At 41.6% G+C, this 25,431-nt stretch overlaps 1 protein-coding gene across 1 annotated transcript; it reads right to left on the reverse strand.

Moving 5' to 3' along the window:
• Positions 1-383: 383 nt before the first annotated feature.
• Positions 384-22,573, reverse strand: LOC120060220 (RAS guanyl-releasing protein 1-like). The gene is made up of 17 exons (XM_039009371.1): positions 22,390-22,573; positions 21,082-21,272; positions 13,742-13,847; positions 11,509-11,571; positions 10,977-11,108; positions 9,708-9,861; positions 9,362-9,535; positions 8,102-8,218; positions 7,699-7,974; positions 7,449-7,529; positions 7,052-7,156; positions 6,736-6,845; positions 6,197-6,341; positions 5,900-5,936; positions 5,150-5,284; positions 2,606-2,985; positions 384-2,464 (listed from the first exon to the last, which is right to left on the reverse strand). The coding sequence occupies exons 1-17, from the start codon at positions 22,527-22,529 to the stop codon at positions 2,324-2,326; spliced, it is 2,487 nt and encodes an 828-aa protein (XP_038865299.1). The 5' UTR covers positions 22,530-22,573; the 3' UTR covers positions 384-2,323.
• Positions 22,574-25,431: the final 2,858 nt, after the last annotated feature.

A 25,431-nucleotide genomic window follows, 5' to 3' on the forward strand; every position in this document is an offset into this window, starting at 1 on the left:
GATCCTAACTGACCTAAAACAGCATTTTTACTAGGATTAAATGTCAGGAATTGTGAAAAACTGAGTTTAAATGTATTTGGCTATGGTGTATGTAAACTTCCAACTTCAACTGTATGTGTCTCTGCTCGTCACCACAGAAGGCTGCACCTCTAATTACCCACAGAGATCTCAGGTCAATATGAATGGGAATACAGCACGTATTATGATAAGCAGCCTATTGACCTACAAGGGACACAAACGATAGGAACCACATTTACACTGCTCTATTGTTCTCTTGCAAATGCAATTTCTTTCACTGATTGAGCCACCACCATCAGTGTTTGTTTTGTGGTGTGTTTGTAACGATGTTCGTCTGAGGAAGAACGAGTACACCAAAGCGCAGCACGTGTTCATGATGTTTATTATAACTTGAACACTGAAACAAAAAACAAAAGTGGAACAAAACACAACAGTTCTGTCAAGTACTCATACAAAACAGAAAACAACTACCCACAAAACCAACATGGAAAATGGCAACCTAAATAGGCTCCCCAATCAGAGACAACGAGAAACAGCTGTCTCTGATTGGGAACCAATTTAGGTCACCATAAACCTACAATCCCCTAGACCATACCAAATCCCCATAGAAGACAAAACCCCAAGACAAGACAAAAACCCCTAGACAAATACAAAAACTAAACAAACCACCCTTGTCACATCCTGACCTAACCAAAAAATCAAGAAAACAAATATAACTAAAGTCAGGGCGTGACAGTGTTTCCTGTTTAAGCTTGATGTTGGAGGTTTTAGAAAAGCTACATAGCTAGAGATTGACAATAGCTCTAAACAGAATATCAATTTCCATCAATACCTTGTTTCTAACTGGCTTTTCAGTCTGTTAAGTCTGGTTAAAATAAGAGATTCATGCCATATAGGTAGTCACAACCTCACCTGTTTACTGTGGAGGCTGAGCCTTATTGTTCTTAACCTCTGATGGCGAGGGTGTCTATCCCTTTAAGAGCAGAAGCAACCGGTCCAAACTGATTGCTACAATCAACTACCCTGCTCACGTTCCCTGACATTATGGAAGGATTTTCTTATTTTCATATTAGACTTCCCATTCATCTCCAACTGAGAGGTAATGGCACTGTTTCCACTAGTTCACAGCTATTGTGATGAGGTTGAATAGAGAAAGTGGAATACATTTATCCAGCAAATAGTAGTCACCGTGAGCTGTATTTTCAATTATTTTAGCAAAGTTGGACAAAACAAAATGAAAACAGTCAAGCCATTATGAAAGCAGGCAGAGTGGTAGGCATAGATATAAAACAGTTATGTATTGGTGGTTGGCTATGCCAACATTCTAGAGGGATTCAGTGACCCCTAGTGGAACTTATCTCACAGCTACTGTCACTTCCATAGAAACAAAGACAAATTAGAACCCATTGAATTAGAAAACTCACCCAACATGACTAATAGAGAATATGTCTTTATTATAACATTCATTATGACAGCAATACTGAGAGAGGACATCTTGAGAGAAATACTGGTACGTTGGCACCACAATATATCATGCGCTTAGGGTATTTACATGGTATGTCATTGGTGAAACATCTAATATTATGTTAATTGCTACTATGGACAACACTGAGCTGATGAAATATACATGATAAAACTGTGGTTGAATGTATTCTTTCGATAAAATGTCTTACACATACATAAAAACAACTATTTGTCTATATCTACCTGTATAAAAAAAATGGAACTCTGCTTATCTTTTCCTCATTGATTGACATTAACTCTGAGTTTGTAGTGTTTTAACAATAAATATGGACAGTAACATTGAAATCACGTGGATTTACATGTTGTATGCAATATGCAACCTTGTTATTACCTAAGGCAGGACAATTACTACACAGTACACCAGAATTAACTTCTCCAGTTTCCTGGCCTTTCTGCCATACTGTGTGGTTTTCTGATTGTCAGAGTCCCAAAGCCGATGGCACACTGATTGGATATGTTTTGGCTATGTTCCATGATGGCTGGTACTGTACTTTGATTGTCTGTGTCCTATCCAGGACGGTACTTTCATTGGTTTTGCCTCATAACCCCGTTTTGGCTGTGATTGGCTGCAACTGGTGTTAAGACTGGCTGTATGTACCATACTGTGAGTAACAGCGTCTCCTCACAGGGAATTTTAGGTCCCTCTGTGTATCTTCTCGACTGTGTGGCACTAGGGTCCTCAAGACATACAGTACTGTCAATGGCTCTGGAGACAGATGGCTGAGCATCACCTGTGATGTCATAGAGTGGGTGTGTCTGACCGGCTGAGGGGCGTTCCTGGCTAGGAGGAGGAGGAGGAGTCCTCCACCACGGAGTGAAGGGCGTGCCTCTTTAGGAGTGTCTGCAGGATCTCTACCTCGCGCTGCGTCTCCCTCAGCTTCTTACGCAGCGTCTCGTTGTTCTTCTGAAGCTTCTGGTTCTCCTGAGAACAACATCATTCACTATCATTGTTTGTTTGTTTGAATGGTCAACCTTACGTTCAAAACTCTAGAAATGAGAATGTAGTACATTCAATGTACACAATTGAACACGTATAAGTAACCCAGTGGTGTCTGAATCTCACCGTTTCCAGAGTATCATAGGTGGGTTTGTTGTCTTCGTCCGGCTCCCTGGGCTGTAGCACTGTAGAAGCTCTGTTCTCCCACTTGGCGTAGGCCCGTTGTTTGCGTTGGGGCACCGGGCTGGGGCATGGGGTGAGGGAGGGGGGTACGGGGGCCAAGAGAGAGGAGGGTACAGGGGCCAGGAGAGAGGACTGTACTGGCTGCAGCCGACTAGGCTCTGGGGGGGGGGCAGGGGCGTGGGGGCCCTCTGTCTGGGTGCTGCGGTGGACCCCCACAGGAATGGCCAGCTCAGGGGGGAGCCTCAGATGGGAGGGGGTCGGTGAGTCAAGGCTCCAGTCCCTACATTCCTCTGAGGGGTACGGGAAAGGCCCCTCTTCTGAGCCTAACACAAACAACATCATGAAGATAGTTAGTCAAATCTGATCTGTTCAGCCCATTTCAATCAGTTTTGGGGTTTTGAAGTGATGTGTTTGCATACAGTCTGCATCCCATAAGGTTAAGAAAAAGTCAACTGAGTGACTGTCTGACCACAGAATGTTATTTTTAGTAGTTCCTGAAAGCACATCCAGTGTTACGGTAAGTGAGGCAGGTCCTTGACTTTAGCGAGCAGTATGACAGTTTGAATACACCTACACAGGGAAACTACCCAGGATGCTGTGCTACTTTTCCATAAAGTAGCTTAAACCTGCACTATCATCTACAAAAACAAACTGTATCTTTCAAGTAATGATTTGGCATTTTAAAGTTCCTGTGTATTTGCACTCTATATGACCAGTGTCAACAATGGTTGCAACATTGAATGGTACAGTTTAGGCCTATCTGAGACAAAATAGGTTTTAGTTTATATAACAGTAGTAAGCACAATGAGGATGATATATTACTTATAGGCCAACAGATGGCGACCTTCTGTGGCCTTAGATTTCTAACACAAAGCTGCCCTGGCTGGTTACTACACTACATGTGGTTATCACTATTTTAGACAAAGAACCTATTTAGTATGCGTGTACAGTGCAGTCATAAAGTATTCAGACACCTTCACTTTTCCACATTTAGTTACGTTACAGCCTTATTCTAAAACGGAATAAATAAATAAAAATTGTCATCAATCTACACACAATACCCTATAATGACAAAGCGAAAACAGGTTGTTAGAACTTTTTGCAAATGTATAAAAAAATAAATAATGATATATATCACATTTACATAAATATTCAGACCGTTTGCTATGAGACTCAAAATTGAGCTCAGGTGCATCCTGTTTCCATTGATCGACCTTGAGATGTTTCAACAACTTGATTGGAGTCCACTTGTGGTAAATTTGGAAAGGCACACACTTGACTATATAAGGTCTCACAGTTGACAGCGAATGTCAGAGCAAAAACCAAACCATGAGGTCAAAGGAATTGTCCATAGAGCTTCGAGACAGGATTGTGTCAGTTCTGGGGAAGGGTACCAAAAAATGTCTGCAGCATTTTTAATTTTTAATTTTACCTTTATTTAACTAGGCAAGTCAGTTAAGAACAAATTCTTATTTTCAATGACCTAGGAAGAGTGTGTTAACTGCCTTCTTCAGGGGCAGAATGACAGATTTTTACCTTGTCAGCTCGGGGATTCAATCTTGCAACCTTTCGGTTACTAGTCCAACACTCTAACCACTAGGCTACTTGCCACCCCATTGAAGGTTCCTAACAACACAGCGGCCTCTATCATTCTAAAATGGAAGAAGTTTGGAACCACCAAGACTCTTCAAGATTCTCTGGTCTGATGAAACCAAGATTGAACTCTTTGGTCTGAATAGCAAGCATCATGTCTGGAAGAAACCTGGCACTATCCCTACGGGTGAAAGTTGGTGGTGGCAGCATCATGCTGTAGGGATGTTTTTCAGCGGCAGGGACTGAGAGACTAGTCAGGATCGAGGGAAAGATGAACGGAGCAAAGTACAGAGAGATCCTTGATGAAAACCTGCTCCAGAGCAGTCAGGACCTCAGACTGGGGCGAAGGTTCACCTTCCAACAGGACAATGACCCTAAGCACACAACCAAGACAACGCAGGAGTGGCTTTGGAAATGTCCTTAAATGGCCCAGCCAGAGCCCGGACTTGAACCCGATCGAACATCTCTAGAGAGACCTGAAAATAGCTGTGCAGCGACGCTCCCCATCCAACCTGACAGAGCTTGAGAGGATCTGCAGAGAAGAATGGGAGAAACTCCGCAAATACAGGTGTGCCAAGCTTGTAGCGTCATACCCAAGAAGACTCGAGGCTGTAATCGCTGCTAAAAGTGCTTCAACAAAGTACAGAGTAAACGGTCTGAATACTTATGTAAATGTGATATTTCTGTATATAAAAAAAAAAAAAAATTGCTAAATTTCAAAAAAACAGTTTTTGCTTTGTCATTATGGGGTGTTGTGCATAGATTGATGAGGGAAAAAACTATTTAATCCATTTTAGAATAAGGCTGTAACGTAACAAAATGTGGAAAAGGTCAAGGGGTCTGAATACTTTCCGAATGCACTGTATGTGTGTTTGTGTGTGTGTCCCTCCTCACCTTCCGGCCCACCTGTAGTGCCGGGTGTGGAGCCTGGTGTTAGCGGACCTTCAGAGGTGCTACTGCCTTTGGCATTCTTCTTACACTCAAACGCCACCTGATCCTTACAGAGCCTATGGCAGTTCATACCACAGTCTGTGACCAGGCCAAGAGAATGCAGACAATGTGTTAGAGCAAGCAGAGGTGGAAAGGAGGTAGTTAAAATGTTATTCTTGTATGGTCTTGCTGGGTTGCACAGAGAATGCATGTTTATGTTTTGTTGTGATTTACTAACGGAACACTTCAGCACCCTACTAGCTAATGTAACTTCCATTCCCCCTCAGTAGCCTAATGCTGCTGCTCAGCCTGTGGAACAGAACAGTTCTCAGACCTTTACGTGCATGTAGCCATGAAAATAGTGTGTTTCTGACTGTTTCAAGGGGAAGAGGGTAAAAACCAATGCTGTGGTTGCGACTGCAGACTCAAGTCTTTTATCTGTTGCAAGGTTCAGCAAGCAGTCTGCATGACAGAAACCACACAACGCAGCTTCTTCTCAAGATAGCTACACTTCACTTGCTCCTCACAGTCTCCCCATTATCAACAGCATCGGCCTCCCCATTATCAACAACATCTGCTAACATTGTATTCTATCAACAATACAAAGTACTGAGTACAACGTACTGAACTCTAAGCTACATACAGTATGACATGTATGAAAACACTATGGAATATTCCAGTCTAAACTCAGTGACAGTAAAAAAAAAGAATCACCTCTGCATCTGTAGCCTTGTTTTATGACGCCCCACAACTGTAATGGAGAAGAGGAAGTTGCTAAGGTTATTTATAGATAACACAAGTGATGCGTATTTAAAAATGAGCATGTTTAAATATTGTCATTTATAGTCGTAACTGCATTGCTATTGTTGATGAGTAGTCTATAACTACGGCCCAGAGTTTTTCCTGTTCCGGTTACATGGTCTGGAAAACCTCCTGGCCCTATTAATGAGAACTACAGTCTAGCTGAAGACAGGCCAGGACATAGTGCTGTAATATAGAGTAGTGAATTACAAATCCGGAGCAGTTGTCACAGAATGTGGGCTTCATGTAGGTGGTCTCCTGAAAGTTGTGGACAAAGCCAAGACCCAGTTTGGAACAGATGACACTAGCACGCATGAAATAGGCTGTGATCTCCTCTCTGCTGATGAGGCCTTCCCTGGAGCAGGACAACAAAAAGCATATCTCATGTACAAACTGTCTGATAAGAAATGTTTGCAATGTGCTGTGTAGGCATTGGGAACCATTTCATATGTCTTCATTGAAATAGGAGCAACCAAAACTAGCATTTTTTTTTTTACTTCAACAGTTTCACTCCAGTAGCTAACTGGTTAAAAAGTTTGTGGTTTCACCTGTCAGTTGACCACAGTGAGAATGGCTAGCTCATAGTTCTGTTGTTATTTCTGTTTCCTGCTGCTACAGACCCTGCTAACAGATTCCACTTTAGTTTCCTTTCTCTGCAGTCACAAATGAACCCATGCAGTTACAATGAACTGTCAACTGTGCCAAAGGAGAGCCCATTCACCCACAAAGGAACCATACACTCCACTTACTTCTCTTTGTCCATGACACAGAAGGAGAATGGAAAGCTAGCAGCAATTTTCTCAAAGTCCCCTTGAGAGATGAAGCCATTCTCATCATGGTCATAGTTCTTAAACACGGACTGTTGAGGACGAGAGACAAGAAATTGTAGTGGGATACAAGAAGCACAATAGATCAACTGGGAGAGTTGAGAAATAATGAATATAGTAAACAATAATAGTCATTACATAACAGTCATGACATAACAATAATCATAACACAATTACTTTTTTTAGGAAATAGAATACAATGCGTGTGAGAATACAGTGTGGTAGGTGGATAACTCACATCCACCATTCGTTGCACATGTTTGCTGATGGTTTTTGGGTCAGGTTTTGGGGGCACTCCTGAAGCCCAGTTCACAACCACTGGAGGTCTAGAGGGGGTGGCTGGCTGATGTAAAACAAAACAGATGATCAGAACACTGTCAGAAGATGTAGAATAGACCATACTGATGTTAAATGGGCCAATTAAAAAAATGTTTCAGTGCTTATTCTCTTTCAATAGGTTTGTTCATGAGATATACAACATCCAATTTCCAGACATTCAGAAATGATTCAGTAAAGCTAACTGGGTCTTAATGAGTATTATTACATGTTTGAAATTGAAAATACCCGTAGCCATAACACAGTGAACTTGATATGGCTAGGGGTATTTTCAGTTTTCATGTCCCTTTTTTACTCACGGGTGCTTTGCTGTTCTTGGGCTCCCTGGTGTAAGACAGCTCATAAATCTCATCCTCTGTGTAGTAGAGGTCCAGGGACAGCTGAGCAATAGAGGACACCAGGGTCAAACAGCTGACATATTCCAACGAACACAGTAGTGTGTACTAGCCTATGAATATGATATTTTGCACTGATATTACGATTCCATGTTCGTGTCATTTTTGCATTGTAGGTATAAACGTGTCAGTGGCATTTTAAGTGTGTACTAACCGTGAGAAGGTGGACCAGGTCTTTGTTGGCATCGAGCTGTGGGGTGATCTGCTGTAGCTGGATCAGCTCGTTGATGTGGTTGTACAAAGCCTGGAGCTTCTGAACATTCACCTTGTAGTCCTCTACATAGTCTGACATTGCCTCGTTGACTGAGATCAGGTCCTTGAGATGGACCCCCAGGATGGGGATCTTAAAGCCTGCACACCTGCTGTACGCCTGACGGTAGTTGTCATAGTTCCTACAGGAGGACAGGAGGTCTGTCATCTCATTCAGCACCTGTGGAGAGAAGAGACAGCAGAGAATATATTGTAGATGATCACCTTGTACAGTATGTATATATTGGAGACATTTGTCAACATACTGATCAATAGATCAAGTTATGATAATGTTATAGATAATGTACCTTGGTGACCTCGTGGGATACATGTGAACTGGTCTCTTTAAGTCTGGAGATGGAGCTGTGGCACAGGCCCCCCACCACAGCCATTAGTGTGTTGAAGTTGTGCATAAGATGGAGGCTCTGGTTAACACATACACAAATAATTAAATTAACCCCGGAGTCAACCAATAGTACACCCCACAAGTAGCACTCCAATATTGATTGCATAATGCACTCATAATACTGCCACACTTTTCCCAGTTCCTAATTGATGCTATATCCCTGCTGTGGGACACTGGAACCCATTGATGTGAAATACATTAAGAGAAGGTAGAGGAGCAGCATCTGACTAGTGCATTAAAGGGATACTTCAGGATGTTGGCAATGATGACCTCTATCTACTTCCCCAGAGTCAGATGAACTCGTGGATACCATTTGTATGTCTCTGCATGCAGTTTGAAGGAAGTTGCTAACTAGCGCTAGCACAAATGCTACCTTGCACAAATGCGACTGGAAGTCTATGGTATCTTCTAGCATACTAGCAGATACCATAGACTTCATATCATTGCGCTAACGCTATGTAGCATTGGCTTACGAAACTACCTGTAACTTCCTTCATACTGGACACAGAAATCTAAAACTGATATCCACGAGTTCATCTGACTCTCTCATTGTCAAAATCCTGAAGTATCCCTTTAAAGTAACCTAGAGAGATTCTCCATCCAACTCGGCCTCTCCATCCAACTCTCTCAGCTCGTCATCACTTTTCAGGACACAGCTTTGCATGTGAATAAAGTGGTGAAGAGCCATAATAAACCAGATTTCATCAACTAGTTATGTTTTCCATGGTACACTTGCTAGCACTTGAGTGTCAGTGTTTCACCTGATAAATCCATTCGTGCGGATGGCCTGTACTTTGTTAATATTCAGAGCACACATTCTCTGTTAGCAAGCATCTTTGACGCACTAAAAGCCCATCATGGAACTCTTGAGAGTCATTAGCAGCCCTCTTTTAATATGCATTATGTAACTACAAATGATGGTGCTTCTGCAGCTCAGCAGTAGGTAGGTCTCACTGTGCTGTATGAGATGGTAGACATGTATTCGCTTAAGCCGAGGAAAAGGCACTGAATATACACTATGAACAAACACTCTTTAAGAGGGTACAAAACATGGAACCTAAATACCTTGTATGTGGACATTTTGTTATTTTTTACACATACACTGTAGAGGGAGTATTAGTCTATGATAGATCTGGAGGAGCAGGAATAGTTAGGGCTATACCTGAGCCACATGGATGAACTTGGTGAAAACCTCTGCTCTCAGCTGAGCTGTAGGCCGACTCAGAACCATGAGCTGCACCCACTGTGAGATACCATTACACAACGTAATGGAACGTTCCATCATGGGGTTGTCCTTCATGCAGCAACTGCGGATGTAGTTCTGGTAGTCTGCAAACTGTCAGAAATAATAAAGCATATGCTGACTCATTTTGCTAAAAGGACAGAGGTTGGCGAACACATTTGGAATGCATTACGATACCTAAAGTAGAGCGCATGTGCTATGAGATTCTTCCCAATGTCATAGTGTTAATAGCGATCACATTCAGGCGAATTGGGACTCTACTCACTGATATTCTACAGAAGGACTTGAACTCCAGGTAGGTGAGGTGCTCAGCCAGTTCGATGGGCTCCAGGTGATCAAACAGCAGAGACACTTTCCTCTTCTTACTGCTGTTAGCCTTGATTTTCTGACTGGGCTTCTGAGACCAGTGCCTGTCATTTCTGTGACACAACATGGTGAACAACATAGACAGGAAATATACAAGTACACTACATTACCAAAAGTATGTGGACACCTGCTCGTCAAGCATCTCATTCCAAAATCATGGGCATTAATATGTAGTTGGTCCCACCTTTGCTGCTATAACAGCCTCCACTCTTCTGGGAAGGCTTTCCACTAGATGTCGGAACATTGCTGCAGGGACTTGCTTACATTCAGCCACAAAAGCATTAGTGAGGTTGGGCACTGATGTTGGCCGTTTAGGCTTGACTCGCAATTGGCGTTCCAATTCACCCAAATGGTGTTTGATCGGGTTAAGGTAAGGGCTCTGTGCAGGCCTGTCAAGTTCTTCCACACCAATCTCGACAAACCATTTTTGTATCAACCACGCTTTGTGCACAGGGACTTTGTCATGCTGAAACAGGAAAGGGCCTTCCCCAAACTGTTGCCACAGAGTTGGAAGCACAGAATTGTCTAGAATGTCATTGTATGATGTAGCCTTAAGATTTCCCTTCACTGGATATAAGGGGCCCGAACCATGAAAAACAGCCCAGACCATTATTCTTTCTTTCATTAAGTTCCTGACAAACAGTTATTGTGCTGACGTTGCTTCCAGAGGCAGTTTGGAACTCGGTAGTGAGTGTTGCAAACAAGAATAGGCGATTTTTACGTACTATGCGCTTCAGCACTCGACGGTCCCGTTCTGTGAGCTTGTGTGGCATACCACTTTGCGGCTGAGCCATTGTTGCTTCTAGACGTTTCCACTTCAGAATAAAAGCATTTACAGTTGATCGGGGCACCCCTAGCAGAAATTTGATGAACTGACTTGTCGGAAAGGTGGAATCCTATGACGGTGCCATGTTGAAAGTCATTGAGCTCTTCAGTACAGGCCATTCTACTGCCAATGTTTGTCTATGGAGATTGCATAGCTGTGTGCTTGATTTTATACCCCTGTCAGCAAAGGGTTTGGCTGAAATAGCCAAATCCACTAACTTGAATCCACATACTTTTGTATATATAGTGTACTACACAGGCATCATTTGAAACCATTACATCAGCATGAATGTTAAGCCAGAGAGATATTAATTCTCTTCAGTAATATACTGGGGATACTTACATCCATTGAGTCTGCAACAGAGGGCACAGCCTCTCCTGGCCCTGATCTCTGATCAGATCCTGGAACTGTTCCATGGAGTCAGACAGGCTGCTGTGCAACCGGAACATTGTCCAGAACTCCTGGATCCAATACCTGAAATAGATAGAAAATAGATAGAAAATAGAGTGTTTCCCAACCCTGGTCCTCGAGTAACTCTAACAGAACACATTTTCATTGTAGCCCTGGACAAACACACCTCATTCAACTCATTGAGGGCTTGATGATTAGATTACAAGTTGAATCAGGTGTACTTGTCCAGGGTTACATAAAAAATGTGTACTGTTGGGATACTGGAGGACCAGGGTTAGGAAACACTGACCTAAACCATTAACCTAATTACAGAATATTGTATTATTAGGTGACAAGTGGATTTCATAAGCTCTTTCATAAGAATGATTGGACAGTGAGGTATTGTGTGAAAGCCTTAGTGGACCCCAGCAGGCCCTGTGGTAGTGACAGGATCAAGACCACTGCACGGGGAACACACAGTTACCTGATGAAGTAGCAGATCCTCTCACATTCTGTGGACTGCTCATTCTCCACGGCGCTTTTAAATGTAACAACTCAAGTTAAGGATACATTATAATTCACTGGTATAGTAAAATGTGTGCACATTGTTAAGTGTCAGGGAAGAGACCAGGAACTGTATGTGGGATTTATTAGTGAATAAACGACCTGGATCACTATGCAGGACAAAGTGTCTATTCATTTCTGTTCATCTAAGTCACGTGTCAAACTCATTCCACGGAGGGTCGAGTGTCTGCAGGTTTTCGCTCCACCGTTGTACTTGATCAATGAATTAAGGTCACTGATTAGTAAGGAACTCACCTCACCTGGTTGTCTAGGTCTTAATTGAAAGGATAAACCAAAAACCAGCAGACACTAAGCCCTCCATGGAATGAGTCTGACACCCCTGATCTAAGTAAACAATTCCAAATTGGTGTTTATTATATTTAGTGCAGGAAACAGATGTGACATTTGGTGTTTTGGGAGGAGGCGATCACAAATGGGAAAACTGGTTAGGAGCATCAGCAAGTGAATCATTCTGGTGGTGTGTGGTTCCGATAGCTCAGTTGGTTGAAACATGGTTTTTACAGTGCTATGGGTTGGATTGCTTGGTTGCCGTGGATAAAAGTGTCTTAAACGTGCCCAAAATACATTCACTATTCCTTCCAAAACAGACTGTGTATTACATTTGCTGGCAGAGGATCCTTTTAGTTAGTAAAAACATGTTCTCTCAACCAGCTAAAAGCACAGCTTACATAATGTTACTTTTACCTCTCAATGGCTTTGAGTGTGAGAACAGTTTATTACCTAAGCTGCTGTGCCATATGCTCGTTAGGTACAGAGTGACCAGAATCCCTGGGGGATTGTATTAATCAAAAGTAAAAAACATTTCCATTCTTCTTAGTATATAAAACAGGGCTAAAAATAGCCGGGCACTGTAAGCCTCGCCACAGCACTCTATTGGCAGAAATCAGCTTGAAGTGATGCACATAAAAAGGCTAATTCCATCATGGGAGCTCGAGAGCCGCCCACATCATCCCAAAGCCAGATTGTGTTTACAATAAATGGCATTAATGGCTTCAGTGCTTTCCCTTGTTCCTAACCCGCTCTTAACAATATTTGATGCATGCTTCTGAGACCTTGGCTCAGAATGAGCCCAGGGGTTCAAAATAGAGGGCAGGACGCATCGTGCATCTTGAGGTGTGACGTAGGTTTTGGTGAGCAAGCCTCCTTGGGCAGCTGAGAGGCTGTGCTTATATCTGAAGAGGACTTCAGTCTGGGAAGAGGTCATTAATACCTGAAGCCCCTAGCCTTAGTGCCCTCCGCACTGGGCCAGTACTGCTGCTCTTTGTTGAATGGAGGCCTAGATTACATACCGCTCATTTGGTCATTTTGTAAATATATATTATGTTCTGGAACCATTACATGCACCCATCTCATTATTTTTTAATTATTAGAGATATACAAATGTTTTTTGCACCCACCATGAGTCATGTCCGCAATGGTCATGTGAGGTGAAATGTGTATATTTTGGGATGTGAACACTCAGTGTGTTTGACCTGATGAAGATCCGTTTCCTCAATGGTCATGTGAGGTGAAATGTGTATATTTTGGGATGTGAACACTCAGTGTGTTTGACCTGATGAAGATCCGATTCGGATCGAAACGTTGTCAATAAATCGGTGAATTGGGAGCTTTAACAGTGTGTGGGCATTCTTGTTGTATACCTCTCATTTTAAACAGAAAATAGGCTTCTAGGGTGACCTTTTAAAACCAGACCTGAAGTGGGGGAATTAAATAGGGACGAATCATGTTTTTTGAATGGTCCTGTGTAGCTAAGATGGTCATAGAAAAAAAATGTAAGGTACCTGGAAGACACTGAATTTGAAACAGAACATGGTGATGTGTACTGGAGCTAGCAAAGACATTTAAAGAATCTACAGTACAGTAATAGGAAATTGGGGTACACACATATTGGCACTGATAGTCACATTGATTGGAGGAGTGAGGCGTCGATGACATGGCACCTTGTCAGCCAAGTTGGATCTTAATTGGCCGTTGCTACTGACAACCAAATCACAAAGCAGTGCTGCACAGCCGGTAAAGATCCTGTGTTATGTTTGGCACAACAGATTGGTCAGGTCCTTGTGCCAACTCAATAATAGTTCTGGCTGTAGTGGAGCAGCCGCAGAGCATTGGGTCTGTTTGGTAAAGGATATAGGGAGGTGAGTTTCTCCAGGAGGTCACTGGAGGACATGAGGAGTCGGTGCATGGTCAGGGTGATGTTCATCAGGTGGCTGCTCCCACATACAGAGCCCTCCACGTCTGAAAGAGAGCACACAACACATGGAGCACGTCAGCAGACATTCTGTTGCACATCACAATGCCAATACTGTACTGCAGATGGTTGAGAGTTCATATGGACAGGAAAATGATTTCTGAATATCAATGTCCAATGCTAATGTAGCTCTTGGATAACAAAAATCAAGCAGTCATGTCATGCAAAGAATCAATGTCAACAAAACAAGGGGATGTAGCTATTAAAACTACCTGGATTCTTTCAGCCACAAGTCTGCAAAGTCATGCAATAACAGAAAAATAATGATAGAAATCAACCATAAACACAATAATGTACCAGTTATGTGTCAAATGCAAATCTCTAAGTGTATCTAGTCACTGGGTAACGGACATGTATAAAAATAAATGCCATGTATGATAGTATTGTCATCTAAGTACAACTACCATTACCAATTCCCCTACTATCTGAGGTCATGCTTGACATGCTGGTGTACACCATCTCTGGACGTCTCTGCCTTTCCTGTGGTGGTGTTGTGACTTTCCTGTGGTCTACTTTTCTCTGTCGTGTCTTATTTCCTGTCTTTGTGACCACCTCCCCTACCTCTGCTGTACAGACATCACGGAGACCTGCAGCCACTATCACTGTACTCTAACAGCTTTGTCCCTAGAGGCACTGGAGATAAAAAAGGATATGACAATGTGGAAACCCACTGGGCAAAAACTGATTGAATCAATGTTGTTTCCACGTCATTTTAACAACAAAAAACCTATTTGATGACGTTAAATGAACGTAGAAAACTGATTGGATTTGGGAAAAAATCATCAACGTAATGGAATTTTATCTTTTTTTCTACCCAACGTTTAACCTAAATCAAATGACATGATGACATTTTTTATTTGATTTCACATTGAATTCTACTTAATTAGACAACTCAACCAAAACTAGATGACGTTGAAATGACGTCTGTGCACAGTGGGAAAGATCCCAAGGAATACATTGTTACCTGTATCCACAAAGTAGCAATGGTGGAAAAAGTACACAATTGCATTACTTGAGTAAAAGTAAAGATACCTTAAAAGAAAATGACTCAAGTAAAAGTGAAAGTCACCCAGTTAAATACTACTTGGACATCAAAAGTAAACGTAATTGTTAAAATATACTTAAGTATCAAAAGTAAATGTAATTGCTAAAATATACTTAAGTATCAAAAGTAAAAGTATGAATAATTTCAAATTCTTTATATTAAGCAAACCAGACGGCACAACTTTCTTGTTTTTACTTATTTACGGATAGCCAGGGGCACACTTCAACACCGAGAAATAATTTACAAACAAAGCATGTGTGTTTAGTGAGTCTGCCGGATCATAGGCAGTAGGGATGATCAGGGATGTTCTCTTGATAAGTCCGTGAATTGGACAATTTTCTGTCCTGCTAAGCATTAAAATGTAATGAGTACTTTTGGTTGTCAGGGAAAATGTATTGAGTCAAAAGTACATTATTTTCTTTAGGAATGTAGTGAAGTAAAAGTATAAGTCAAAAATATAAATAGTAAAGTAAAGTACAGATACCCAAAAAACTACTGAAGTAGTACTTTAAAGTATTTTTAATTAAGTACTTTACACCACTGCAAAGTAACAATTGCAGATTCCATTCCTAACTACATTAGCCTTTCTTTTACAAATGATCTGACTTGAGAAAAGCTTTTGTTGATCCGCTGTAACACGTTGTGCATCAAAGTTGAGACCGAGAGACTGAAAAACAGCTTCTATCTCAAGACCATCAGACTGTTAAATAGCCATCACTAACACAGAGAGGCTGCTGCCTACATACAGACTTGAAATCATTGGCCACTTTAATAAATGGATCACTAGTCACTTTAATAATGTTTACATATCTTGCATTACTCATCTCATATGTATATACTGTATTTTATATTATCTATTGCATCTTGCCTATGCCGCTCTGTCAATGCTCATCCATATATTTACATGTGCAGTTGAAGTCAGAAGTTTAAATACAATTAGGTTGGAGTCATTAAAACTCGTTTTTCAACCACTCCACAAATTAGTTTTGGCAAGTCGTTTAGGACATCTACTTTGTGCATGACAGAAGTAATTTTTCCAACAATTGTTTACAGACAGATTATTTCACTTATAATTCACTGTATCACAATTCCAGTGGGTCAGAAGTTTGCAAACACTAAGTTGACTGTGCCTTTAAACAGCTTGGAAAATTCCCCAAAATAATATCATGGCTTTAGAAGCTTCTGATAGGCTAATTGACATAATTTGAGTCAATTGGAGGTGTACCTGTGGATGTATTTCAAGGCCTACCTTCAAACTCAGTGCCTCTTTGCTTGACATCATGGGAAAATCAAAATAAATCAGCCTCAGAAAAAAATTGTAGAGCTCCACAAGTCTGGTTCATCCTTGGGAGCAGTTTCCAAATGCCTGAAGGTACCACGTTCATCTGTACAAACAATAGTACGCAAGTATAAACACCATAGGACCACGCAGCCGTCATACCGCTCAGGAAGGAGACGCGTTCTGTCTCCTAGAGATGAACGTACTTTGATGCGAAAAGTGCAAATCAATCCCAGAACAACAGCAAAGGACCTTGTGAAGATGCTGGAGGAAACAGGTACAAAAGTATCTATATCCACAGTAAAACGAGTCCTATATCGACATAGCCTGAAAGGCCGCTCAGCAACGGTTTGCAACTGCACATGGGGACAAAGATCGTACTTTTTGGAGAAATGTCCTCTGGTCTGATGAAACAAAAATAGAACTGTTTGGCCATAATGACCATCGTTATGTTTGGAGGAAAAAGGGGGATGCTTGCAAGCCGAAGAACACCATCCCAACCGTGAAGCACGGGGGTGGCAACATCATGTTGTGGGGGTGCTTTGCTGCAGGAGGGACTGGTGCACTTCACAAAATAGATGGCATCATGAGGCAGGAAAATCATATGGATATATTGAAGCAACATTTCAAGAAATCAGTCAGGAAGTTAAAGCTTGGTCGCAAATGGGTCTTCCAAATGGACAATGACCCCAAGCCTACTTCCAAAGTTGTGGCAAAATGGCCTAAGGACAACAAAGTCAAGGTATTGGAGTGGCCATCACAAAGCCCTGACCTCAGTCCTATAGAAGATTTGTGAGCAGAACTGAAAAAATGTGTGCGAGCAAGGAGGCCTACAAACCTGACTCAGTTACACCAGCTCTGTCAGGAGGAATGGGCCAAAATTCACCCAAATTATTGTTGGAAGCTTGTGGAAGGCTACCTGAAATGTTTGACCCAAGTTAAACAATTTAAAGGCAATGCTACCAAATACTAATTGAGTGTATGCAAACTTCTGACCCACTGGGAACGTGATGAAAGAAATAAAAACTGAAAGAAATAATTCTCTCTACTATTATTCTGACATTTCACATTCTTAAAATAAAGTGGTGATCCTAACTGACCTAAGACAGGGACATTTTTACTAGGATTAAATGTCAGGAATTGTGAAAAACTGAGTTTAAATGTATTTGGCTAAGGTGTATGTAAACTTCCGACTTCAACTGTATATATCCTTATTCCATTCCTTTACTTAGATGTGTGTGTATTAGGTAGTTGTTGTGCAATTGTTAGATTACATGTTAGATATTGCTGCACTGTCAGAACTAGAAGCACAAGCATTTCGCTACACTCGCAATAACATCTGCTAACCATGTGTATATAACCAATAACATTTGATTTGATTATAAGTAGGTGGTTCACTATCATGGTTGTCTATTGGATAGAAATGGGAAACATCTTTGCTACACTCTTAGGAAAAAAAGGTGCTATCTAGAACCTAAAAGTGTTCTTCTGCTGTCCCCATAGGAGAACCCTTTGAAGAACCCTTTTCACAGAGGGTTCTACCCGGAACCAAAAAGGGTTATCCTATGTGGTCAGCCAAAGAATCTCTTTTGAACCCTTTTTCTAAGAGTGTAGACTTCCGATCTTTTCCATACCAAGTAGTATTAAACAATTTGCCAGTGACTTTCTGGAAATCGAATCGTGGCTAAGAGAGCACCTTGACGAAACCATTCAAATGGTGTTTAACTTTTAACCTAAACAGCTGGCATTGTCTTGATGCCACACAAGGACTCCAGTTTCCATGGGTCCCCACTTATCCCATTTCTCCTTGAAATACCACAGACACCATGGCAACATGTTCATTTCTAATCTTTGTTATCTATCTCACTGGGCCACTTCAGCAGGCAGCTAATCCTGTCCTCGTATATCCTGCACCGCTGGTACAGGAGTGTTCTGTTTACTCAAACAATGGCTACAACACCCCAATGGTCAATGAAAAGTTACCTTCCCAGCTACAATATGACACACAGACAATGTTACTGAATAAAAAAACTGGCAAGAGTAAAAAGAAACATCTAGAAGATCAATAGGTTTGAAGCTTTATACTGTCACTGTACAGTATGTAAAAGGACTGTGATGCAAAACAAGCAAACTATCCTTCCTCTACTATAATAAACTGAACAGTGCTGTTTTTATGGCTGTAATCATACAAGCAAGTCATGCTCTAAAACAGGTGTGTCGAACTCATTCCAAAGAGGGCAGAGTGTCTTTTATTTTCTCCCTTTCAATTAAGACCTAGACAACCAGGTGAGGGGAGTTAATTCATTAGTGACCTTAATTCATCAATCAAGTACAAGGGTGGAGTTTGACACGTGCTCTAAAATGACCTAAAATAACAAGGCCGCGGTTTTGATTCACTACCAGGTAAACAATTGCTTCATCATTTGACAACACCTCCCTGCCAACCCAGACTTGGCTAATTGCTGAGGAAATCCCCTCCGTCTTACTCACTGTGGAAAGTTAGGAAAGCAGCAGCAGGCGGCACTGGGATAGGAGGAGGGATATGATGACAAACACAGCAAAGAGCTGGGAGTGTTGCCCTACTTTGAGTGTTTTTATTATCATAGGCATCATCAGCAAAGCCCCGGTGTAAGGAGTCTTTCCTTGTTTTGACAGAGAGGTACAGTAACTGGGCTGGATGATCCTTTTGTTTTGCCTCCGCCAGCCTTATGCTTATCTCTACTGTACACATGAAAGAACCGGTAAGGAACGGTCTAAGAGACCCCAGAGATTTCAATTTCATTATTAGTTGCACACTTTCGATAGTTCTCTTTCTACTGAATGTACCAGCATGCTGTAGGTTTACATGTCGAACAATACATTCCTCAGTACAGGAACTTACTTCAATACCCCCAGACAGCCATGATGCTCCGTAAGTGTACATATATTGATTGCCATAGGCACATAAAGGTTTTTCACATTAGTGTCTACAGTACATCCGAGTCTGCAGTGGATCCTCTGACTCATGGTTTATCTCTTTGTGACATTCACAGGTTCTGTGCCTGCATCATACATGATTTACATGGAATATGCATTTAATTAAAAATGTCTTCTACGATTGAGGCATTCAAATATATACACTGCCTATTGCTGTCCATTAACATTATGATTGCGTAGAGACTTCGGGCAATGTGGGTGAGTGGAACTGTGGAGCGTGGACTTGAGGGTGAATGATGATGTCAAACATTATTGATCCACACCCCTTGGTCCTCTGCATTTCAAAGAGTGGTCAGCATCTGAGGAGGGCCGTTTGGGGAGCTGACCTTTGGGCTAGCAGCCGCCAGCTAATCCTTCAAATAGCTCTTGCGTATGCTCTCACATTTGAAAAAGGTGCCTGAGCCCCAGGACCTGGGGGGTCAGCCTCTGATGTGAGACAGCAGCTGCTGGGGAACGTTCAGCCCTCTTAAACCCCTCTGTACTAGGTACCTTCATTCTGTCCCTTATAATAACCTGGATTTAAAACCCCTGCCTGTTTATCTCCAGACCAGATTCTGATGAGAGGATTTGAATTTCTTGCTCTCACTTGATTAACTTGACTGATCTTCTTTCTTAAATGAACAGCCAGCCATTATTCTGCTATTGTTCCCCCTGACAGATAGTGTAACTGTAAGTAGGGGATGTCACTTTCTGTATTCAGTCCATTGTACCACCTCATCACTCTCACGTCATTCCATTTGTGTCTCCAAGCAACGGTAATCTGAATGCTTGCCTCTTCATAGACATAATCACCATAACTTTGAGAGCACTCCAGACAACTTCGTAGAACACATGATTCTAATTTGACAGGGTTTTTGACAGCATTGATAGTGCAGCCAACAGGAACGTCCTTAGCCTTTTGGGGCCCCTAGGCGAGATTTTCATGTTAAGTTAATGTATTACTAATGTGATATGCCTAAATCAAATTCCACATCTACTGAATCAGTACTTCAGTTGTTGCATGATTGTGTTATCTCATATTCAGAGCAGGCATAGTTGGATACACATACAATTACAGCGATTGGTATAAAGGTTTGCCCTATTGTCCGGGGCAAGTGACCTGAGCAGTCGCAAACGTTGAACCTGCTCTGAGTTTTTTTTAATGATAACAACCAAACTTGCAGTAGTCTGGTATTTCTGGTTCCTCCCGTCTGTAGGTGAAAATAGCTACTTTAAATTTTTGGGCAAGTGATCATAATCTTCGGGCAACCAAAAATATTACTGATGTGCGAGTGCCTTTCAGACCTTAATGTCAATCCCTGACTTATCTCAAAAGCAAAGACTGACGACCATGTTATTAGACAACAAATAGAGGCTAGTTCATTTAAGTCTTCAAATGTGGTCTGTTTGTGTCAACCGAGCACTATATGCGAATTAGAGATACCTTGTAAATGGTGACAGTTTAATGGAGACAGGGTCTCTTAACATCAAACAACTAGATGCAGAGAAAAACAGGTGCTTCCAGGAAACACTCGCCGTACTGATTTAAAATAAACTGAGGTTCAGCGACATTTAAAAATGATAAAATGAAGCGAATGCTTTAACCTAACAAGCAGAACTAATGACAATGATCCTGACCTGCACAACCATTTTGTAGAGCTCAACAAACTTAAATATTAAACGTGTTTCTAATTTTACATGCAACAAAAACAAAAAACCTATTTTATTGTGATTTAACAGATGCTTTTATCCAAAGTGACTTACAGTCATGCATGCATACATTTTATGTAACGTGGTCCCAGCAGAAATGTAATCCAAGTGCCGTGTTCTACCGACTGAGCCAGAAATCATTTTCAAATAACAGAAAGAAATATGCAGCACATTAGCTACCAATAGCATTGCTGGCAGAAACTCAAGAGCAACCCAGAGCACAGAGACTCACCAAAGGACTGGATACAGGCCTGGATCACCTCCTCCCAGCTGGCCCCCTTTGTGAAGTGTCCTGGCAGAGACATTGTGACCTTGCCCTGGGTCATCTGGGCCAATTTGGGCCTGTTGAACCGCTGAGGCCGGACAGGCACCGGTGGACAGACCTTAGATCTGGAGCCACATCCCGGTCCTGGAGAGAGACGTCTGGAGGGGCAGTGGTGGAGAGAGGGAGTGAGATAGAGGGAGGTGTAGAGAGCACAGCTTTGTGTGTGTGTGTGTGTGTGTGTGTGTGTGTGTGTGTGTGTGTGTGTGTGTGTGTGTGTGTGTGTGTGTGTGTGTGTGTGTGTGTGTGTGTGTTTCTAGGGGACCTTCACAGCATGCAGTGAACATTAAACTATTGAAGTATACAGAACTTTCACAGCATGCAGTGAACATTAAAATGTTGAAGTATACAAAAGTGAGTGAAGTCACACACTCAAATATAATGTAGGTATAAGTGTACCAAAAATATTGCAACTAACACAACACTTGTCATGTTCATTACACAATAATAAAACGTGTTTAATACCAGGTATCCTACAGTTACAGTAGCTGTGCTATTTTGTATTGTTCTCATTCACTTCCCTTTGGGGAAATCATTGATTACCAACTTCCATCATGGGAACCACTATATCAGTGTTTGTCCAACCCTGGTCCTCCAGTCCCCCAACAGTACACATTGTTGTTATAGCCCTGGACAAACACACCTCATTCAGCTCATTGAGGGCTTGATGATTACTTGACAAGTTGAGTCAGGTGTGTTTGCCCAGGGTTACAATAAAAATGTGTACTGTTGGGGGTACACGAGGACCAGGGTTGGGAAACTGCACTAAATGAACAGTTAGATGGCTGATAAACAGAGAGGATGCCATGCACTTGTTCTATACACTTTCCACACTATAGGCTACAATTGTAATTAAAAACACTCAACTATGGCATACAATTCGAAGGAGAGAACACATAGGCTATAGGGAAGCTGTTTTGAGAGTGCACATTTTGTGCGCTCTGGCCGATGTTTTTATAAATCGCACTGAATTGGTGCACTCAAGTTATTTTACAACCAAGAACCACCAAAAGTTTCTGATTTAAATTAGGACTACATTGGAAAAGTGTACAAGATTCAAATATGTATTCAATGTCAATAAAGGTTTTATAATTGCGTATGTTGCAAATTGACAAAACCATATTCGCTGTATTTAAACTGTGCACGAACGCACTCCATAAACCTATTTCGTTTATTTTACAAACACAGGAAGGACTTCGTTATAAAATAAAAACTTACGAATGTTCTTTTTCCTTTCCATTCGAGCCCACATTTTCATTTTGTCCATTTTCTTTGGATTGGCAGCCCATAGCGAGATACTGGGCAACAAGTGGTTGAACGAGACTATCCATCTGTGTCCGTTTCGATGAGAGCAACATTGCATGCTTGGTTCAGTGTGCGACCGTGCGCCGGCGGGGAGCTCACGATCGTCCTGACTTGTCAATGAGAACCGCACAAATTATGCATCGTGCTGTGGCTGTGTGGGCGTTAACGCACTTGAACAAAAGTTATTTTGGTGATGCGCCCAATGTCACTGCTCAGTAATTTATGCATAGGGGCACATACGAGCTCAAATTAGTAGAATGAGTAGGCCGCCTGACCTATTTCTTTATTAGTCTATTGTCATTGTATAGTGATTTGACATTAAAGCATGAGTCACGATTAAATTGCCATTTTCTGATATTACCAATTAACTATCAGAAAATGTGTTGTTTCATAGATTATTCGGACTACAAATGGATAGAGTTTTAAATCAATTTTATCACATTTAAGTGTGCAATAACTAAATGGATTGCAGCAAAAGGGTTGGGTCAGTCTGTTAATAAGAGTTGGCAGGTTAATTCACAGTGCCCCTACGCTGTATGCCAATCAAACCATGACGAATGTCTTCAGGTTCCCTGGAATTACACTGGCACCATGACCACAGCTCCATGTATTGCTGTATTGCTGTGCCTGCAGAAAAGGAAAGGTGGGGCCTTCCTCTCCGTCAGAGCGCTCTACTATACAGGAGACTTTAGACCCCTATAAAGATGTTTCTGTGAGCCTGTTGAAGAGCTACACTATTTATACAAAAGTATGTGGACACACCTTCAAATTAGTGGATTCAACCGGTCAACTGTAAGTGTTGTTATTGTGAAGTGGAAACATCTAGGAGCAACAACGGCTCAGCAGCGAAGTGGTAGGGCACACAAGCTCACAGAACGGGACCGCTGAGTGCTGAAGCGCATAGTGCATAAAAACCGTCTGTCCTCGGTTGCAGCACTCACCACGGGGGCAATGGAAGCAATGTCAGCACAATAACTGTTTGTCGGGAGCTCAATGAAATGGATTTCCATAGCCGAGCAGCCACACACAAGACTAAGATCACAATGCGCAATGCCAAGCGTCGGCTGGTGTAGTGTAAATCTCGCCACTATTTTACTCTGGAGCAGTGGAAACGCGTTCTCTAGAGTGATGAATCACGCTTCACCATCTGGCAGTCCAATGGACAAATCTGGGTTTGGTGAATGCCAGGAGAACACTACCTGCCCAAATGCATAGTGCCAAGTGTAAAGTTTGGTGGAAGAGGAATAATGGTCTGGGGGTGTTTTCATGGGTTGGGCTAGGCCCCTTAGTTCCAGTGAAGGGAAATCTTAACGCTACAGCATACAATGACATTCTAGACGATTCTGTGCTTCCAACTTTGTGGCAACAATTTGGGGAAGGTCCTTTCTGGTTTCAGCATGACAATGCCCATGTGCACAAAGCGAGGTCCATACAGAAATGGTTTGTCGAGATCGGTGTAGAAGAACTTGACTGGCCTACACAGAGCCAAGACCTCAACCCCATCGAACACCTTTGGGATTAATTGGAACGCCGACTGCGAGCCAGGCATAATCGCCCTACATCAGTGCCTGACCTCACTAATGCTCGTGTGGCTGAATGGAAGCAAGTCCCGCAGCAATGTTCCAACATCTAGTGGAAAGCCTTCCCAAAAGAGTGGAGGCTGTTATAGCACCAAAGGGTGGACCAACTTCATATTAATGCCCAAGATTTTGGAATTCGACGAACAGGAGTCCACATACTTTTGATCATGTAGTGTATGTTAGGACTAATCACACATGTCCAGACAGTGGGATAAGTAAATTGTTAAACTAAATATACATGTTGATATTAGTTGTCAGGGGTCTTTACTTCAACATTATTCTGTTTGTATTTCTAATACCTTTTAAGATTTTTTTATGCTAGATGTTTTTCTAAGGCGTCTTTTCCATCTGTTTTTCCATCTTTTTTTTAGGATGGAAAATGGTAGAAACATTTATATATGCCTTAATATCTCCAAAATATAGACTCTGAGCTTTCATTTGACACCGAATTCGATGGACTAATTTGAACTTCATGTTAGTGCTCCTGGGGTCTTTTACATGGAAATGCCCAGTACCCACATTCATTTTTGGACTTATAAATGTATGAAATGTACCCATTTATTCATGACGAAAAATAATTGATAAATGCCTCATAAACTTATTTTATTGTGATTTGTTTTACTCCAATGTTTTTAAGCAAGGTAAATGTAAACAAACACTATAAAGCCTAAAAAAGCCTCATGGATTTCATGGATGGTCAGTTTCATGGATCGCCAGTGCTTGCATCCCTAACTGTCTCTGAATTTGAGAGTGGTTACATTTTTCCAGCCATGCCCATGATTGACCCTTTAAGTTACGCTAAAACTACACTTAAGAAAAATATAGTTTACTTAACTAAAGTGACTTTGAAAAAGTAGGTCACTACATCTCAACTATTTTGTGAAAAATTATCATATCTAAATCTGAAATGTCATAGACTACAAATTGCATGAAAAGATCACTCTGGAGTCAGATGCTACCAGAATGTGTAATTTGGCCTACTAAACACAAGTGAGAATAAGGCAGGTCTGATGCCGAAAAATAAAGGAAATTCTTGCCTACTGTGCAAAAAAAGTAGTGTGTAGTTAATGAGCTTTGCCATCAAACATGACCAAATTTGGTTGGACCAAATCTGAACCAATAATAGACGTCTATGCTCTGCTGAGTCCCCAACAATCGGATGTTCCGGTTTTCAGGGGAAATGAAAATAGAGCCTGTGACACAACTTCCGTTTTTGGACGTTAACAAGGCGACACTCCAACTTAACTCCTTCTCCACATTTACTGGATTGGTTGAACAGTGCTGAAGAAAACCTCCCCTGACTGTTATTTTTTCTCATCAAGGACTAGTTTCAGGCGTTTCTTTTACGTTAGGTTAATGTTTTACAAGTCTGGAG

The sequence above is a fragment of the Salvelinus namaycush genome, chromosome 15 (assembly GCF_016432855.1).
Source record: "Salvelinus namaycush isolate Seneca chromosome 15, SaNama_1.0, whole genome shotgun sequence".
Taxonomy (NCBI): Eukaryota; Metazoa; Chordata; class Actinopteri; order Salmoniformes; family Salmonidae; genus Salvelinus; species Salvelinus namaycush.

What these genes read in the sequence shown, in the direction of transcription:
- LOC120060220 (XM_039009371.1), bottom strand. Translation starts at nt 22,529, where the DNA reads ATGTTGCTCTCATCGAAACGGACACAGATGGATAGTCTCGTTCAACCA. An exon ending in GGAAAGGAAAAAGAACATTC is followed by an intron (nt 21,273 to 22,389) that starts GTAAGTTTTTAT and finishes CTGCCCCTCCAG; the next exon opens with ACGTCTCTCTCCAGGACCGG. An exon ending in TGTGTCATGGACAAAGAGAA is followed by an intron (nt 6,342 to 6,735) that starts GTAAGTGGAGTG and finishes GTCCTGCTCCAG; the next exon opens with GGAAGGCCTCATCAGCAGAG.